The sequence below is a fragment of the Biomphalaria glabrata genome, chromosome 1 (assembly GCF_947242115.1).
Source record: "Biomphalaria glabrata chromosome 1, xgBioGlab47.1, whole genome shotgun sequence".
Taxonomy (NCBI): Eukaryota; Metazoa; Mollusca; class Gastropoda; family Planorbidae; genus Biomphalaria; species Biomphalaria glabrata.
This window is the reverse complement of record NC_074711.1, coordinates 76,844,586-76,862,891: the sequence shown is the minus strand read 5'-3', so window position 1 is coordinate 76,862,891 and position 18,306 is coordinate 76,844,586. Positions and strand designations below refer to the sequence as shown.

Sequence of the window (18,306 nt, the reverse complement as noted above, 5' to 3'; positions counted from 1 at the left end):
TTTTGTATTTTGTAGTAATGATACAAAATAGAAATTACTTAAATATTAAAGATCTATATCTAGATCTGGTTTGAATCCTGATAACTCTACATATACTTTTTTTCTTCCTCTGAGTACAATCTTTCGGTAATAAATCTAGACAGATCTATAATTTGAGTTTATCTGCATCTAAAAATGGGTAAAAGGGCAGGCCACGAAGGCATCACAAAGGTAAATGAAAAAATTGTTAAAAACAGCTGGTGAACTTTCGTTCTTTAACCTTTGCCCTTAAACCTTCAACCCACCAACTCATATTTAGTGTTATACATTACAAATAATACATGTAGTTAGATTAGTTATCTTAGAATTTCTTTTATAACGCGTGGAGACTTACAAAATTTGTAATCTTTACTCGTAGACCAGATTTTCACAATGACAGACATAAACCTTACTGCCATACTATACGAAAAAGATGATTTACGTTTGGTAAGCTCACTAATCAAAATTAAGTAATAAGTTAGATAAATATAATAATTATTCTTGTGGTAGAGACTATTATCACTATAGAATCTAGATTGTCACTAGATACACCGACACTGAGAGACAAGTCACTGGAGCTATTTGAGTGTAACCTACTCTATTGACTATACTAGTAGATCTAGTTGCCAAAACATATCGATATTATTTTTATTAGTAATTAGACTATACAATTTCAATAAAAATAATAGCGATATTTTATAGACGTATTTTATTGCTGTAAATCTAGACATCTTAATTTGACAATTTTAATCTTAGAGCTGCTAGTTTTAAACTTTTAGTAGTCTTAGTATTTATAAACACTATGTGACTATTAAACACCTTGGCCTTGTTAATTTTTTGGCACAAATGAATGCTTGACACTATCAATGTTACTTCTAAATTAATCACTTAATGTATGCAATGGCCATCTATCCTACAACTGCAAATGTTCATTTTTTACTTTTGAGTAGGCCTAGTCATATTGTTGTCGATGGTCATTGAATTGGAGCACCAAACTGCTGTTAGGCAACTATAATAATAAATGAAAAACTGTCATGGAATCCACATATTGATGAAACTATAAAAAAATCAAACAAAGCATTAGAGTTTATTAAAAGAAATTTCTATAATAAAACTAAAATGTTATTTAACCTTGGTTTGGCCAATAATAGAATAGGCAATTATCTTCTTTTTTGAAGTAACATCTATATTATATATATATATATATCACCAGGTTTATAACAATATATATATATATATATATTGTTATAAACCTGGTGATGAAACAGATGGGGGTAGTGCTGTGTGTGTTCTTAGCCTACCCAAATCGCCCCAGTCCAGCACAGGACGAGCGGTCAACCGTGACTAGTGACAGTACACGCCAGTTCGGCAGCGACCTGTGTGTAAATATTATGCACGCAAGTCACTGCGATTGTGATCATTCTGAGTGGTCAAGAACGTTCCATCCGATTCTAGAAGGCCAGTAGAGACACTATATAAGAGCAAGTGTGTTTGAGTCAAGACACTTCACGTTACCTCGCAATGTGACCAGTACGAGGCAAAGTTAGAAACAGCACGGTGTGTGAAGTCAGGCAGAGCAAGGCTAGGTTTTTGGACATTTAGTGTAATATTGTTGCCAACTGTACAGTGTTGTAATGTTTTTGAAATTAAATTGCTACTGTTACTTTGGAGCCCTGAGTTGTGAGGTTCTTTAAGTTCGTTGTGTTGTGTGGTGCAGTTTGAAGAGAGCCTGGATAGGGAGATTTGTAACAATATATATATATATATATATATATATATATATATATATATATATATATATATATATATATATATATATATATATATATATATATATATGTGTGTGTGTATCACTTTTGTTGAAAACACACACACACACCACCACCACCGGTGAGCACTTTTGTGATCAAACCAATATAATTGGCATAAGTGAAATTAGAAGATATCAAATGATCATCTTCATCAATTGTACTAAAAGTTGCATATAGACAATACTTCATTTGGACACATCCACACACTCTTATTATAAAGCCCTATATAAATTTTAGCCTTGTTTCTTTTATATTTAAGAAGTGTCACATTTTATTTAATTTCTTTCATTACACAAATATGTGTTTTTATGTGTAAATTTTTTAACTGTTTCAATTTTAACCTTCTGAAAATGTAGATGTACTGATGTTGTCAAAAATGTATTTTCTTCCTAAGGCAGCTTTAGACCATCAGTGATTTAAGAATTTAAATTTATTAACTGCTATTATAACCTTAGATTAGCTTTAATTGCTAAAAATTAATCCAGATGCACATTAATATTGCAGTGCAAAAACTTCAAGTTAAACATTAAATCCTCTCCTTGTATCCACCCTGGACAAAAACTTCTCAAGAGTTGAAAAGTAAAGCATCCAACATATTACATACAGTTTATATTTATAAAAGTAGCACTTTCATTTTATTTTAGGTTTTTTATCAACAAGTTACAAGCATAAGATAAGATAATTTTTATTGTCCAATCAAATTGACCACAGCGGTGTAACTACAGTAACAATAACAATATAGATGCAAATACAAACATTTTGTTTTAGTCCTAATGGAAAGGAGACAACCACTTCATTCAGATCTGATGTAACAGTGGTTTAATGGGTGCAGGTTGTCTTTAAGATTCATGTGTGATTTGGAAAGGCATCTTTCATGAAAAAGTTCTTATTATAAAAAATATGTTTCATTTTAATAGAAATGATTAGTTTCATTTCATAAAAGTGACTGGTTTTGTTTCTTTTAAATTTATTTAATTTAAGTTTTCAGTTGTTATTTTGTGTATACAGTAGTTCTATAAAAGTGCACTGGAGGCACAGTTTTTGACTTGAAAAAGAATTTTAAGATAAGAGCTAGAAGTAACCTTAGGGAGTGACATTTAGGTCATTGATAAGTGAATATAGTATCTCATGTCAATTTGAAAGGAAATCTTAAAGATACTAATAAAGATATGAGAGATATCTCCTCTAACTAACCTATCAGACAGCAGTTAATGTTTAGTGATTGGGTTTTTAAACTACTTAAAATACGAAAAATAGAAATTAGAAAAATTAAGTCAAAATTTAATTCAAATAATATTTTTTACACCTACTGTTAAAAAAAATATGAAGAAATGCTTTTAACCAATTACCGGTATATAAAAGAGATGGTATTATATGGATTAACAAGAGTTCATGCTTTAGTAAATGCTAATTGATGTGCACCAAACTTTTTATTTTCATACAAAATAGACTTTTCACAATTCTAAATTTATTAAAACCACAAAATATACATACCCTGTAATTATATATATTAACCAATAAATTCATGTTTATGTTGACATATATTTCAATAATTGTTAGCTACCATTTTAGGTAAATAATAGTGATGTCTAATTATTATTCCTCAAATCATAGGAAGATCAGCCGATTCCTGAACCTGGCCCCGGACGTGAGTTCTGTTCTTCCTTTTATTTCCTAAAAGTTATTTGTTCAAATTTTGCTAATTACAATGAGTCCCCACTTAGCGACAGGGTTAGAGACCAGAAAGTCTGTCTTAAAGCATGTTACGTGGTTAAGTGTTACCCTAGATATGGATTAGGTGTTAATCATTTTTAAATTATAATAGTAGAGTATGTAGTAACCTTTTTTTCTTTTGATACAGTACTCTATACTCTTAAAATTATATGTAGTATTTTTCCCAGGTAAAGGAAACACAGCCAACAAAGCATTTATTTTATTGACAAAAATATAAATTGTTTTACTCTTCACCATCTCCTTCACTTTCTCTTTATATTTAAGTATGGTCGAAATGGTGGAATGAGGAAACCCCATGCTTCTAGCAATTACTAAGACTTTCATTCCACCTTTGTATTTCTGTATAATCTTCATATCCAGGTCTGGGCGTAAGATCCTGTAGGAGTTATACACTCCTTTTATCAGCCTTGTTGATAGGTTTTGATAGTAAAATTGTAAAAAAAAAAATAAAATTTCTCATGCATATGTACTGTGTATGAAAGAGCCATTGTGTTGCTAAGGTGAGCTGTCTCAGCCCAGCTTATCATACAGACCACTGTTCTGACACTGCTCCATGCACTGGCAAAATAAATAAATATCACTCTGCCATCTATTGTATCTTTGAAATTGGGTCATATCTCAGGATTAAATGGAAATAATGTTTATGCTTGATAGTCCATTGTGAAACAGACCTGTTGTTAAGTGAGGACTCACGATATAAGAATAGAGTAAAATTGGGCATTTAAATGTCTTCAGCATCACACTACAGTAAATAAATCCGCCTTCTATATCTATAGTAATAACAATGATGATGAAATAGATAAAATAATACTTAATTACTTGTGCATATTGTATATAATGTAATTATGTATGGGGAAATATGCTGGAAGATAAAGTTCTTATCTGCTTTTCTGAGGTCTGGTTTTGTATAATATCTGTGATTTCTACTCCTTAATTTAAGGTTTCATTTAGGCCATCCATCTCTAATTGATATCGCACAATTGTTAAATTGTTGTAGAGAATAAAGTAGATGTCTTAGCAGCTGGGTTTTAAAAAATATTGTCTTAATCAGAATCTGATAAACCCATCTTCATCTGCCCCTTAAATCTATAGATCAAAATTACTTTACTTTTCTTGATTTAATATACCTTACTTATTAAACCCATTCATCTTATCTCTTATTGTGTCTCGCATTGTGTTATGTTTGATTCTGTATATTTCCATCTGTGATGAAGATTTAGCAGATTCTTTATCCTTAAAAAAACACAATACACTCCTTAAAAAAAAAGAAAAAATCCATGAAAAACTCCCAAGCTTTAATTAAATTCAACAATAATAATTGTTTTGAATTTAAAGGAAACAGAACTGTTGAACTAAACTATTGAATCTAGTAATATGTATTTAAAAATTAACTCAGACACAGAGCTTGCATTTCTTTTTATACTATTTCAAGTGCCTCATGTCTCCTAGACATTTATAAAGGGCCCATTGTGACATCACAGGGGATTTCTGACCTAATTGTAGCCATACTAGCTATTACCAGAACTCATAAATAAATGGACACCATGAACTAACATGAACTAATTTTATCCCTTTTTACCAATAAATAGTGAAATTCTAGAAGCAAATTTTAAGGAAACTAGATTTAAGGTTAAGTTGATCGCGCACCACTATCTTGGCTTGTAACAGTAATTTACTTTGAAAATCATCAGTGCTAAAATAATAAAAAAATTATTGTATATTTTTTCAGAGGTTCAGCTTAAAATGGAGCAAGTAGGCATATGTGGATCAGATGTGCATTATTGGACACATGGGAGAATCGGAGATTTTATTGTCAAGGCTCCAATGGTGTTGGGACATGAAGCCAGTGCTGTGGTAAGCAAGCTAGGACCAGATGTCACCACTCTTAAAGTTGGTAAGGGTAATTAACTTTCAAACAAAAAAATCAAATATTATTATTTAAAAAAGACAATAAAGTAATCATTATCTTTAAAGTTAAATAATTCTTTCATTTATTATTCTAAGGTGACAGAGTTGCTATTGAGCCAGGTGTTCCTTGCCGTACATGCCATTTCTGCAAATCAGGAAGATATAATCTATGCCCAGACATGAAATTTTGTGCTACTCCACCATATCATGGAAATCTGGCACGCTACTATGTTCATGCTGCAGACTTCTGTTTCAAGTAGGCGTCCTTTTTTTAAGAATTTCTACTTGCACTTAAAAATTCTTCAAGCTAAAAAAGCTTAATAAAATGTATAAAGTGAAATCTATTATAAATGGAGTTTTTTTTTTCTTTGAGGCTTCCTGATCATGTTTCATTTGAGGAAGGGGCTTTACTTGAACCATTATCAGTTGGAGTTCATGCAACTAATCGGGCAGGTGTTGGGTTGGGAAATACTGTGTTAGTTTGTGGTGCAGGTAAGACAGTTTGTACAATTAGCTTGAAGCATCATTCAACTTCTATAAAACTTAATTTAATAGATGATATTTTACACTACTTACTGTTTCAATTATATCACAAACAGATTTTTAGCTGTTTTCGTTATTTTAGCAACAATGACCATTGTAGAGTAAAACTTCTACGTAAGTGTCCTTAATAAATGGATTGACAGAATGTTTATTTTTAGAAATACCTACAATGTAACATCTTTTAATTTTAATTCTAATAAAAATGACATTTTAAAACAAGATATAAACATGAGAAGCAAAAATAAAACTTAAAAGGCTTGAGTACAGTAACGATCATTTCTCTTTGAGTGCATAATGTGAAGATGTCTGAATGTTACAATGAGATCAGACAATGCGTTTCTGATGTTATAAATTAGTGTAGATTTCTTTTATAAACATTTACTGAACACTCAAACAAAATTGTTATGCTGGAGATTCAAAAGTAAACTATTAATTAAACAATGAAGATCCTTCAACCATTAATACAAAGCTTAATTCTGGAAATAGGAATCCCTTTAATGAAATATACACACTTTACAATAAAATTAAACAAGTTAACTATTTTTGTTCAAGCTCATAACAACTGACCTTCACCATCCTTTCAAAAATGTTTTTATTATCTAACTCATACAATCAACTAGAAACAAACAAATCTCACTCCTTTTATAGAATTAAGTTTCCTGTTTCTGTTGCAAGAAAGCATGCTTGCTCCAAGAACTCGTTGACAATTAACCTTGACTTTGCTCTGTCAATTTTTGCAGAAAACTAAAATAAACTTAATGCAATAGCTGCTTTATGATATATATATATATATATATATATATATATATATAGAGAGAGAGAGAGAGAGAGTGATAAATACAATTTACTAAATGTAATTATCATTAATTAATACCATTACGCCTGATTGTTCCTTTACAGCTCTACTTTCTGACCTTTGTTTTAGGTCCCATTGGTTTAGTCAATATTTTAACAGCCAAAGCAAAAGGGGCCTCATTTGTCTGTGTTACAGGTATCTCAACTGTTTGTTGTTGTTTTGTTTTTTTTGTAAAGTTTCATTTTATGTTCATTTTGAGTGTATTGGTATTGTTGTATAAACAGAAAACATCTAAGACTTCTTCAATGCTGGCATACAATGGCAAGACTGCACTAAAGATAGCAATCTTCTTGAGAATGCTGGTATAGACAGTGTAGAGGGACTATTTATTCATTAATAATTAGGCTAGGATGACTGTATGTCAAAGGCAAAGTGATGAGCTGAAAGGTGGTCAGTATAATAGTGTTGCTCCATGAAAACACTTTAAAGACCTTAGGTACCTAGTTGAAAAGTCCAGCAAGGAAATGGTGCAAATGTGCCTTTATATCCCTATGACCATTGGAAAGGATTTTATCCAACAGCTAGACATAGACAGGCAGATCTTCACCCCAAGTCCTGTCTGAAGGTTCCACTATGGTAGTATCCATTATTACAATTGGGTCAAGCCATATATGTAGCCCTCAGTCCTGGTCCTGCTCGCTATAAGTGGATAAAGGCCACACTAATCAGGGGTGATTACTTCCTATTCTTACACTGTCACAATACTTTGCAGGGACTGCCACTCTAGCCACTGGTCTCTAATGATGGTGTGCTGGGAACATCCTCACCCCATAAGAGAGGGAAAAAGCTCAGCCAGGGTAACCCAACGGAGGCTGTGTTTGATACCCTTAATCTAAGTTTCATTACTAGACCTTTCCACCAAGGTGCATGTTGAGGCTAATGTAGCTGGAATCCTCAGTTTAGGCACCAGCTTACTTTAACTGACTTAGAAGAGAGCCCCTAGCAGCAGGTGGCTTTGGAACAAAACAACTGGACATTTCTTACAAAGACTTAGGATACACATTTGAGACCAAAAAGGAAATCTTCAGAGGATAGGCATATACATTGAAAAAGAACCTGGACCAACCACTAGGCAGATAAAAGTTATGTTTGCGCTGGATGTGGCTGGTCTTTGCTGAATGTGACCAAATATGTAGATCACTGCTAGGGCTGTGTAACCACATGAAATACAGCACTTTTTCTTAATCTTTGAAATTGAAGACAAGCCTTATTATTATTATGTTTTACTTTGTTTTTGTAATATATTGATAGATTAATGAGGATAGACTTAATATAGTTTACAGTCATGAAAAAAAAAATTTATTGTTGTTTATTTTTTAATTAGATATTGATGAAACAAGATTAAATAAAGCTAAAGAAATAGGAGCTGACTTTGTTGTGAGAGTAGCTAACAGTGATCCATCAAAAGTAGCTGAAGAGATAGAAACTGTCATGGGAACCAAACCAGACATCACTATTGAATGCAGTGGGGCCGCGAAAAGTATTCAGACTGCCATATATGTAAATACTTCTTAATTTAATTAATTTAGTTTCAACTCATAATTACATCATGTTTTGAAATAACCCTTTTTAACTGCTAACCAAATAAGAATTCTTCTTTGTGAAAGAAAAAAATGAAGCTTTTTTTTTTCCTTTTTAATAAATTGTTGCGCATGATGAAATTGGAAAAAATAAATGTGATAAATGTTTACTTGTGCTTGTCAATAAGTTGTTATAAAAAAAATTTCTAATCGCACAGATTTATTATTGTTAGTCTAGATCTATTACGAATTTAATTACATGACTGATTCAAACTACTTGATACACTTACGCTTAATATAAACTTTGTTGGGTTTTTTTTATTTTTCTTTATCAGGCTACAAGATCAGGAGGAGTTGTGGTTCTTGTTGGCCTTGGTCAAGACATTGTTGAAGTGCCTGTGGTTAATGCTGGAGTAAGAGAAGTGGATATCAGAGGCATATTCAGATATGTGAATTGGTTAGTCATTTCATTAAAATAGCCCTTTTAAGTTACTATTCCCTTTATATCTAAATTGAAAACAGCATAGAGCATACCACAAGGTAAAAACTCAATTTCTTGTCATTAAATTGCATTCCAATCTGCTTAAATAGGTAGAACAAGTATATCATACACAAGTTCAGTCAGTTTATCTATTTTACTTTCACTGGATTATTAAACTCTTATAGATTCTTAAACATATACAAATAAACGTAAATGAATACAATGTATATTATTTGCCAAAAAGTATTGTTTTTAGCATTACATAAAAAATTGTATTGTTTAATATTACCTCTTCTAGTTGTCCATAATAAAAAAAATAATGTTGTAAAATGATAGTAAGTTAATCAGATATTCAATAGGCCAATACTTTCTTTTTTATGTTGCTATGTGCTAATATTGTCTACTGTTTTCATCTTATATTGCAAGTTTTATTACAAAGCTTATTTCAACTCACTTTGTCTGTCTGGTAAAAAGTTTGCACAATTATTCATTGGTATAGACAAGACATGAATCACTAAAAAAAAATAAGCAATTAGTCAATCAATTATTGGTAATTAATAGTTTTGTTTGATTTTGAATAAGGGAAATAGCTTCTACATTATTGAGAGATTCTTAACGTGCTGAGTTCTTCCTTAGATAAGCTTTGTTTTTCTTTAAAAAAAGATTTTTATATTTTCCTTGTTATCCTTTTATTTTATAAAGAATCATGGTACTCTGCTGCCCGTTGCACAGAACTGCACTGTAGAATCTAAGTCTATTAAGTCTAAGAGTACAAAATTGAAGAAGCCATGGCAGTCCAAGAAACCTTTTCAATATTAAACTTCATGGTTTTTATATTATAAGCATATAATAATAAAATGTATACTAATTGAAAGATAAATTAATATGTTAACCTAGTCTAATTATAATCATCAGTGATATTAATATTTTTGTAAACAAATATTTGTAATTAATGTTTACTTTTTTTTTAGAATATCCTTTTTGATATTTATTTTTTTAAAGGAAACTACTCCAAAGCAAAACAAGTCATTCTATGTGGTAATTAATTATTTATGCATTTCATTTCTATGGAAACCAATTAAAATCTATTTTGTTGAGAATGACATGAAATGCACTTTTAAAGAAAAAAGAAGGGAAGAAAAATTTCAATCAAACAATTGTGTCATTTTTTTAAATTCTGTTTTCTAGATTTCAAACACTGAAGTAAGCACAAGAATAGTAAAATAGTAAAAGAACCTAAGGAACTCTAAATCTCACTATAATTAAATAACATAACAGTTGAGAAAAATGGGGATAAACTATTCCTCATAACTACTGCCAGGCTCTAATGAAGATGATTGAAAAAAATATATATGTGTTGTTTACAATGCTTAAAACAATTATACTGCATTGCAAAAAAAAGAAAGCATAAAAGATGATAAAAATGTACCATATTACTTTTTTTCAGTTACCCAACAGCATTAGCAATGGTTGCATCTGGAAAAGTAAATGTCAAACCTCTAATAACACATCGCTTCAAGCTTGAGGAGTCTGTAAAGGCCTTTGAGGCTGCCAAAAGGGGTGAAGGAATTAAAATTATGATAGAATGCAGTCGGAGCTAAAAGATGTGTTCAGTTCTAGAAAAAGACATATTAGTCTAATAATCCACTGCCATTGTTGGTAAATACTTTTTTTTTTCAATTACATTTAATTTTTTTAATATATATTTTGATATTTAATTCCTGTGTTTTTGAAAACTTGATCTTTATTTACTTATTGTATTTTTTTTTGTTGTCATTTGCTTATGGTTGTTAATTAAAGTTTTAAAAGTATTACTGTCATTTCATATTATGCTACTTTTTACATGTTTATAGAAAATATATTTGTTGATATCCAATTAAATTTAATGCGTATGTTTCTAATTAGTTTCATATTTTTTTGTTTAAAAGACTACTTATATGTGAATTTCCTTTTTTTTTTTAAATTCTTTTTGAAAAATTTCATTTAAAGAAATCACTCAACTTTTATATCTTTTTTATTGATAGATTTGTTTCTTTATAGGAAACTCATTCTAATGTTATTTGTTGTTGTTTTATTTTTTAACTATCACTTTTATTTGTAGGATATAATTTCAACTCCATTATGTCTATATAAATCACTGTTTAAAAGGGTTTGTAATAGACATCAATTTAACAGAAAGTATTAAAAGTGTAAATGAGCAAGTGTTATATTTTCTCAAGAAATTTTATTAAACCAATTATATTCAGAAATCGAAATCTTTGTTTTAGTGCTAATTTCTTTCTTGAGACTTCTTGTTAATCTTGAACTGATGGAAACGTCAGAAACAAAAATAATTATAAATTTTAAAACAGTTGTGGAAATCAAACAGTTGGGTGATAAATGTTTTTAAATATAAAACATTATATTTTGATAAAATTAACTCTTGCAAAATGCAATCTATTTCTTTAGTCATTTTTGTTATCTATCAAGAATTTCTCAATTATTTCACACTCCCAACAAATATAAGGGGAATATAAACAATTCTAACAAAGAATTGAATTAATCAGAATTTTGATTTACAGTATGGGTAAGTGAATGGTATGAGAAATATAAAAGGGTGGAATACAGTAACCACATTGGATCATGTCTTTCCAACCACAAAAGTGACCCTGGAATAACCTAACCTTAGACCAATACTAAAAAATGCTGGTATGCACCGTTTTGGCGCTAGATATTCTGGCGATAATTTAAAAAAAAAAAGAAACTTTTTAAAATAAACATGTTTTTCATATCTTCTTTATATATAATTCTCTTCATCGCCCAACCATGCGGGACACCACGCAAAAGTCATGGAAAGATAACTCTTTTATTTCTGCAAGTCGGACTAAAGTTATCCCACGTAACTTTCGTGGCGACAGAGAGCACGGTTCAGGAAAAAAAAGAGAGGGGGGAGAAAAAGTAATCTTTCTATTTACATTCTATATTTGACTACATTTAAGTGTGTATTTTTTACATACGTCAATATCTGGTGTCATTTAAATAGCTGCATGTTTTTTTCTGTACCTTTGCATCGGGTAACTGTTTATTTCTATCAGTCGCATATTTCTGGAAAAATGCCATCAACGAAACTGTTGCTCTCGAACTTCGCAAGATGGCTGTAAGCTTTGTTTGCGAACATTGGGATAACTATAGCAACGCCCTGTCCGTTGTTCTTACTCACGGAAGCACGCTGCCTACATGAATAGGCCTACTTCCGGCATTTATGGTGGCGAGGCTGAAATTGTGGCGATGTCTCAAATACTTCCCACTACTATCACTATTCACTTCCGAGAACGTCAGCATGGCCCTCCTCGAGTTTACAATCCGGGTCAACATCTCTCCATATCCCTGCTATTTAGCGGTCCTTTGGATCACATTGCCATTACGAAGCGGCGTATGCTGCGCCGCGGGTCGACTAGTATGTATAAATATTTGAATATATGTTCACCCTTCCCCCCCCCCCCTCCCAAAAAAAAAAAGGTTTTTAAGGTTTTGACTATTTTATGAATAGGCTCCTAAATATATATATATATATATAATACGAGATGTTGCACACTGTAGAATGGTCAAACATTCAAAGATGTTGACTCATACCTAGAGTCAAACCTAACGAGAGATGGAGGATCAACAAATGAGATAAAAAGCCGTTTAATCTTGGCATCAGCTTCCAAGTTATTTCAAATTGTATTCTTCACTGGTAGTCTCCGTACTCCTGTATGGTTGGGAAGAGACGAAAGCTGAACTGACTTGGTCATATTGTATGACGTGACTCGCAGTCAAAAGAAAGGTGATCAGACGTCCCTAGTTAGGGGTGACTGTCCCACTTTGGACCTTCTATCACGCTTTTCATAAAATTCCGGGCGGAACGATCAAAGTCCCGCTTTCATTAAAAAGTCGACCAATATGTATGTCACGCTTTAATTTTAAAATCTTTCTTAATCTTTTGACTGATAACTTAAAAGTACCGCCTGGCGGCGTTTTCTTCTTGGTCCTTATTTCATGTTCACTAACTAGCAAACAGCTGTGTTTGAGGCATGAGCAATGCTTTTACTTTACAGCACTATGCTTTCTTCTAGAAATTGACATCAGCACGTTTCGTGTCGACTCTTGAAGTGTTGTTCCGTATGATTTTCGCTGATTCTTTTAATCAATTCCAGCATACATCATGCCTTGGCTTGGCTTTCCTTTCTATTCAAGTCGATGACATGGTAATGGATATCGTAAGCAAAACATCGAAGTTTCCGTTTATAAAGAGGGCAAGAAAGATGCGGTCCGTGACTCGGTGCTCTCTAGTCCGTTGAAACGAGAATGCTCACTATAGAAAATCGTAATGTTAAGAGAATGGAAGGGGGGCAATCCATTTAGTTATTCGAGTTATTGTATCTTGACCTACTTAAGGACTCAAATCTTTCTTTAGTAGATTTCATTCATTCTGTAGTATTCTAATACTAGTGTTCTAAAACTGTCTTATTGTAAGGAAACACAGAGTTATTTTTTCCGGCAACGTCAATTGACGAGTTTTCTAATAATAGTTTTTTTTAAATATCCACTCCCGTCTTTTTGACGTGTGAGTGACATAAGGTCGTGTTGTTTTTATAGCAACGCATGTAGTACAGGGATGTTCAAGATGTGTGCGTCAATGAAATAGGAGAGCCGAAGAAATGTGGGCTGGAAAAGAAAAGTGGAAAGATTTTTGTGGGTGCAACATTGTAATAATCCAACATCCCACGTGTTTGATCTGCAAAGAAAACGTGACTGTTGTAAAGGGATATATCATTCAGAAATAGTACGGACCAATTGAAAGAACAAGTTTGGCGGCTGCCTACATTGGTCCGGGTTGCAAAGAAAAATTGCATAAGTTGCGTAAAAAAAATGGTAGGCTTCGCGAAAAAAATTACCAAAAAGAAATAAAATGAGGTATAGTTGACAATTTGAGCAGAGTAGTGAAGCTATTTTCCGTATGCTATTGTTTTAAAAAAATAATTTTTGTAGTTGTGGAGGAAATATATAGGCTTACTGAAAAGAAAAATGCATGACAAGATTAGGCCTACAAGGTGACAGGAAGGTGTGGGGAAGAATCTCCATTCAACTCTAAGGAACAAGGCTTCACGTTTCCAAATGCTTTCTATTTCCGCTGACGTATCCACCCGAGACCAATAGTTGTCGTAGGCCACGATACCCGGGTACGCTACTCTCCCTCAGCTTGGCCCTCGGGTGGAAACGATCGCTAGATTAGGTAAAATGAGTAGCAACACAAAACTCCTTTGGAAGTGTATAAGAGGATGCGAGAGCTTTCTCATTGCACAATGCAGAACTGTAAAAGAGCTTCCACGACCCTGTTGATAATACAGGCGCCGTTCCTCAAGGGACAGTAACTTCAATGGCGGGGGTTCCCGGTATGTTCGGCCTTCGGCCATATATTCTAGTCCATGCGCCCGGAGTGCCAGACACATTTGAAATAGCCGTGTTTTAGCCTATATAGGCAATGACCTCTTCCAACAGAGCAGTTTGTTCAGTTAAGCTTTCAAGCCCAGATGTCGCAAATTATGGTCAGTAGAGACCATATTAGCTCACTATTGCCATCTCAATTGCTACAGAAACGGCTAACTTTAAACATAGAAATAATTTTATATGCGGCAAGGGCGGACAACCCCCGATGACGGTGTTAGACCAAATTAAGCCGGAAGTCCAATGTCTGAAAGGCGTATAAAGTATAATTAGGCCTATATACAACTTAATCTACCTCAGCGGTTCAAAAAACTGAGGATTACGACTCCTTTGGGGGGGGGGGGGATGATTAATTATCTTATAATTATATCTTAAAAATTACATACGTTGAATAAAAAAAGACGATATTTACTTCCTACGCGTATCCATATATCAATCTAGTCATGCTTGTTAATCTTTGACTGCTAAGTTTTTAGTTTTCCTGGTTGATTCAGCCATCATTCATGTAATTTATTCCATGCTATAATTTTACTAGCCACGAAGGACCACTTCCATGTATATTGAATAAGAAATGTGTCTCTGAGTATTTTATTCGATTTTGTTTTTGAGTTAATGCAACTAGGAGTCGCCTAGCTAATAATCCTAAGAAAATGACTTTCTTAGCAAAATCAGCTCAATCTGACGATAGCTTGTGAGCAAAAACTGTCGCGACAATTTCGTAGCAATGTAGTTAAAACTGTTGCAGAAGATGACATTCGTTGTGCTCTTACAAAGACTACACAGTGAATTTCTGATCTGGTGAAAGTAAAAATAAGCTTGACCTTTACAGTGACGCTGCTTGTTTACACACACTTTCACAACCATTTTGTAGCAATGTAGTTTATCGTTTAATGTAGTTGAATGGGAACTGTTTTTCCAGCTCTCAAATTTTCAATTTGTCAAAACTGGTAAATATGCAACATTCAATGTTATTTCGAGCAAAGTAATCGCTCTTACGAAAAGTCACAAAATTAGAAATTGTCTTTAAAACTAAAAACTTTTTACTTGTTTCTTCACCTGACAAGATTCCCGGCATACGTTGGACATTAGTACATTGGGTCATTAGGTTCAACTTTTGGAAATAACAAGACGTACTCACCACCCACATCATTTTAACACAAATAGGCCTACATATCTCTATCTATCTATCTATATTTTTATCACTATCTACAGATTTATATATTTGTGACAATTAGTGTAGGCTATATGTTTTTATACAGTGGCGTAGCTAGGGTATATGATGCCCAGTGCGGCAGCTCCTCGTGATGCGCTCCCTGGTCGTGGCCACATTTTTATATGTGTCTTGGACGCTGACTGCAGAGCTAGAGAGGAGAATCCTAGCAATGGAATTGAGATGCCACAGTAGGATCCTAGGTATCACATTCAAAGACCGCATCACAAACTAAGAGATTAGAGACAGGGTTACTGCAGCGATTGGACCACATGATTACCTGCTAACTATCGTAGAAAAAATGCAAGCTAAAAATCTATGGCCATATTACAAGATCTTCGGGATCGCAAAGACCTTTCTTCAGGGAACAGTACCAGTATAAAGATGAAAAGACAGACAGAAAGTGATGGGAGGGTAACATAAAAGAATGGAAGGGCCTGTCATTGAAAGAGGTTCTAACTAAGGTAAAAGACCATGGACGTAGCCAGGATTTTTTTTCGGGGGAGGGGGTTGGGGGAATTTTTTTCTCCCCCCCCCCCTCGCCAAATATATATATATATATATATATATGTGTGTGTGTACATAATTAATCTTTATTACATTCTGACCTTTCATTCTTTTGGAAGAGTTTATTATGCCCTAGAATAGGATCTTCCTGGAGTTAGTGGAAAATTCTAGACTCCCAGCCCTTGCCAGCAAGAGCCCCGCCGCCAAGCACTATTTCCGGTATTGAAAGCCAACAAAATGCATAATCTGATATATCTACTAGGCATTATCCTGCTATTAAAGTTTTATTTCAAAAACTTAATGTGCTAATCTTACTGACTTCGATCCTCCAGCGACGTTCAGCGCGGCAAGCTGTTTCCACAAAAATCTGTCACTGGCAATGCCTGAAGCCTCTTCCCACCTGCTCTGAGGACCTCCATGAAAGTGTGGCGCCAAGTTGTACTAGAATGTCATCGCAACTCTTATTATGCGAAATTCATTTTGTTGGAGAACATGTCCCGCAAACCTCATGCGACGCTCTGTCACAACCTTACTAAGGGGTCGACTCCCAGTTCGGCATAAGATTTCCTTGATTGAGACCCGATCTCCATAACTAACTCCTAAAATCCGTCTTAGCCATCTTTGTTGAGCCACATTAAGTGTTTTTCGATTTCGGCAGATGACTATTCACTGCACTTTATTAATGGAGCCCAGCCACTGGTAGAAATGTGTAACCTCTCTTGACTGCGCTCTTGAAATTAGGTGACTGTAGTTTGCTTTAGATTTTATATCGAAAAGGGAAGTTTTTATCGTCAAAATCATCTTTTGGGGGGGGGGGCGGTTTAAACTAAAAATTCTCTGGATTTTTTTTTCTAATTCAAAGCCTAATTTAGCTAAGCTCATAGAATTTGGTGCTGCCGTTTGCTTTAGAATAATATTGAAGAGAGAGGTTTTCAATCTCAAAACTCTGTAGGGGGATTTTAAACACAAAACCATCTGGAGGGGGTTTTAAACTTTACAAAAAAAGGAGGGGGATTCTAACTCAACCCCTCCCCCCCCCCCCATAAGCTTGCCTACGCTCAAAGTATTTTAGTGTGTAATTTGCTTTTTTTTTTATATTGAAGAGATATTTTTTTAGCATTGAACCCCGCTGAAGGGGGGTTTAAATCCAAACCCCCCTTTGGCTACGCTCATAACATTTTGAGTGTGTAATTTGCTTCTTTTATATTGAAGATGTATTTTTTAGCTTCAAACCCCGCTGAATGGGGGGTTTAAACTCAAAACCCATTTGGCTACGCTCATAGCATTTTGAGTGTGTAATTTCCTTTTTTTTTTATATTGAAGGGGTATTTTTTTTTAGCTTCAAACCCCGCTGAAAAGGGGGGGGGGTTAAACTCAAAATCCCTTTGGCTACGCTCATAGAAATTTGAGTGTGTAATTTGCTTTTTTTAGAGGAGGTTTTATCGTAAATTTCGGAGGGGGGTTTAAAATAAAAATCTTCATTAGCATTGCGCTTGGAATTTGGGGATTGTCATTTGCATTTTTGTTTTGTTTTATAGAAGAGTTGAACCCCCACCCACCCCTCCTGGCTAAGCCCATGCAAAAGACAGAGAGGAATGCACGGTCTACGAATCTTGCATGGTGCCCCAACAGTCCAACAGACTAAGGGATAGGTAAAGGTAACAAAAAAACATTTAGCAAAAGCATAATTAGGGGGCCTACTTTTGGCCTGTGAACGAAATAAAGTTTTGCGTTGCAGCATAGTGGGAATGGTAAATCTAGATATATCAAGTTTGAGAAACGCTTATTAAGATCGAAGTACAAAGAAAGAAAATATACAAAAATAATTATTTATAAAAAGCTGATATTAATTGTAATTGTATCGATTAGTTTGTATGTTAATAAATTTGCAATAGATCAAGACTAAAAATAATAAAACTGTGCGATAAAAAATATTTTAGTTTAGCGCAATGTCATACTTTTAGATTTCTCGGTGCGTTATGAAGATATCACTTGTCTGGACCAGTTGGAAAAGGGGGAGAAAGAAAGAAGGGGCGGTAGGCCCTATCTGCGTCAATGTTACCGTTGTTGCTTTTAAAATGCATTTTTAAAAAAGTTGTACAACTTTAATTTTAACTCGATCGAGGGCTCAAACCAATACACTTATAAACACAGTGTAATTTTAAGCGGCGACCTATTTATCTATATAATGTAAAAATGAGACTAATAAATCACTAATTCAACTTATTATTAAGTTATACCACCTCATCTGC

At 33.5% G+C, this 18,306-nt stretch overlaps 1 protein-coding gene across 2 annotated transcripts; it reads left to right on the top strand.

The window, feature by feature from the left end:
• Positions 1-267: 267 nt before the first annotated feature.
• Positions 268-10,476, top strand: LOC106078684 (sorbitol dehydrogenase-like). 2 transcript variants are annotated; one of them, XM_013239669.2, is made up of 9 exons: positions 268-465; positions 3,444-3,477; positions 5,293-5,457; positions 5,568-5,727; positions 5,845-5,963; positions 6,940-7,005; positions 8,195-8,370; positions 8,726-8,847; positions 10,319-10,476. In XM_013239669.2, the coding sequence occupies exons 1-9, from the start codon at positions 412-414 to the stop codon at positions 10,470-10,472; spliced, it is 1,050 nt and encodes a 349-aa protein (XP_013095123.2). In that variant the 5' UTR covers positions 268-411; the 3' UTR covers positions 10,473-10,476. The 2 variants fall into 2 exon arrangements, with proteins under 2 accessions (XP_013095123.2, XP_055871716.1); XM_056015741.1 differs by lacking the exon at positions 3,444-3,477 and having other exon boundaries at positions 276-465.
• Positions 10,477-18,306: the final 7,830 nt, after the last annotated feature.

Excerpts from the sequence above, each read along its gene's own strand:
- LOC106078684 (XM_013239669.2), top strand. The coding sequence starts at position 412 with ATGACAGACATAAACCTTACTGCCATACTATACGAAAAAGATGATTTA. Across the intron at positions 5,458-5,567 it reads TGTCACCACTCTTAAAGTTG|GTGACAGAGTTGCTATTGAG; the intron begins GTAAGGGTAATT and ends TATTATTCTAAG. Across the intron at positions 5,728-5,844 it reads GCTGCAGACTTCTGTTTCAA|GCTTCCTGATCATGTTTCAT; the intron begins GTAGGCGTCCTT and ends TTTTTCTTTGAG.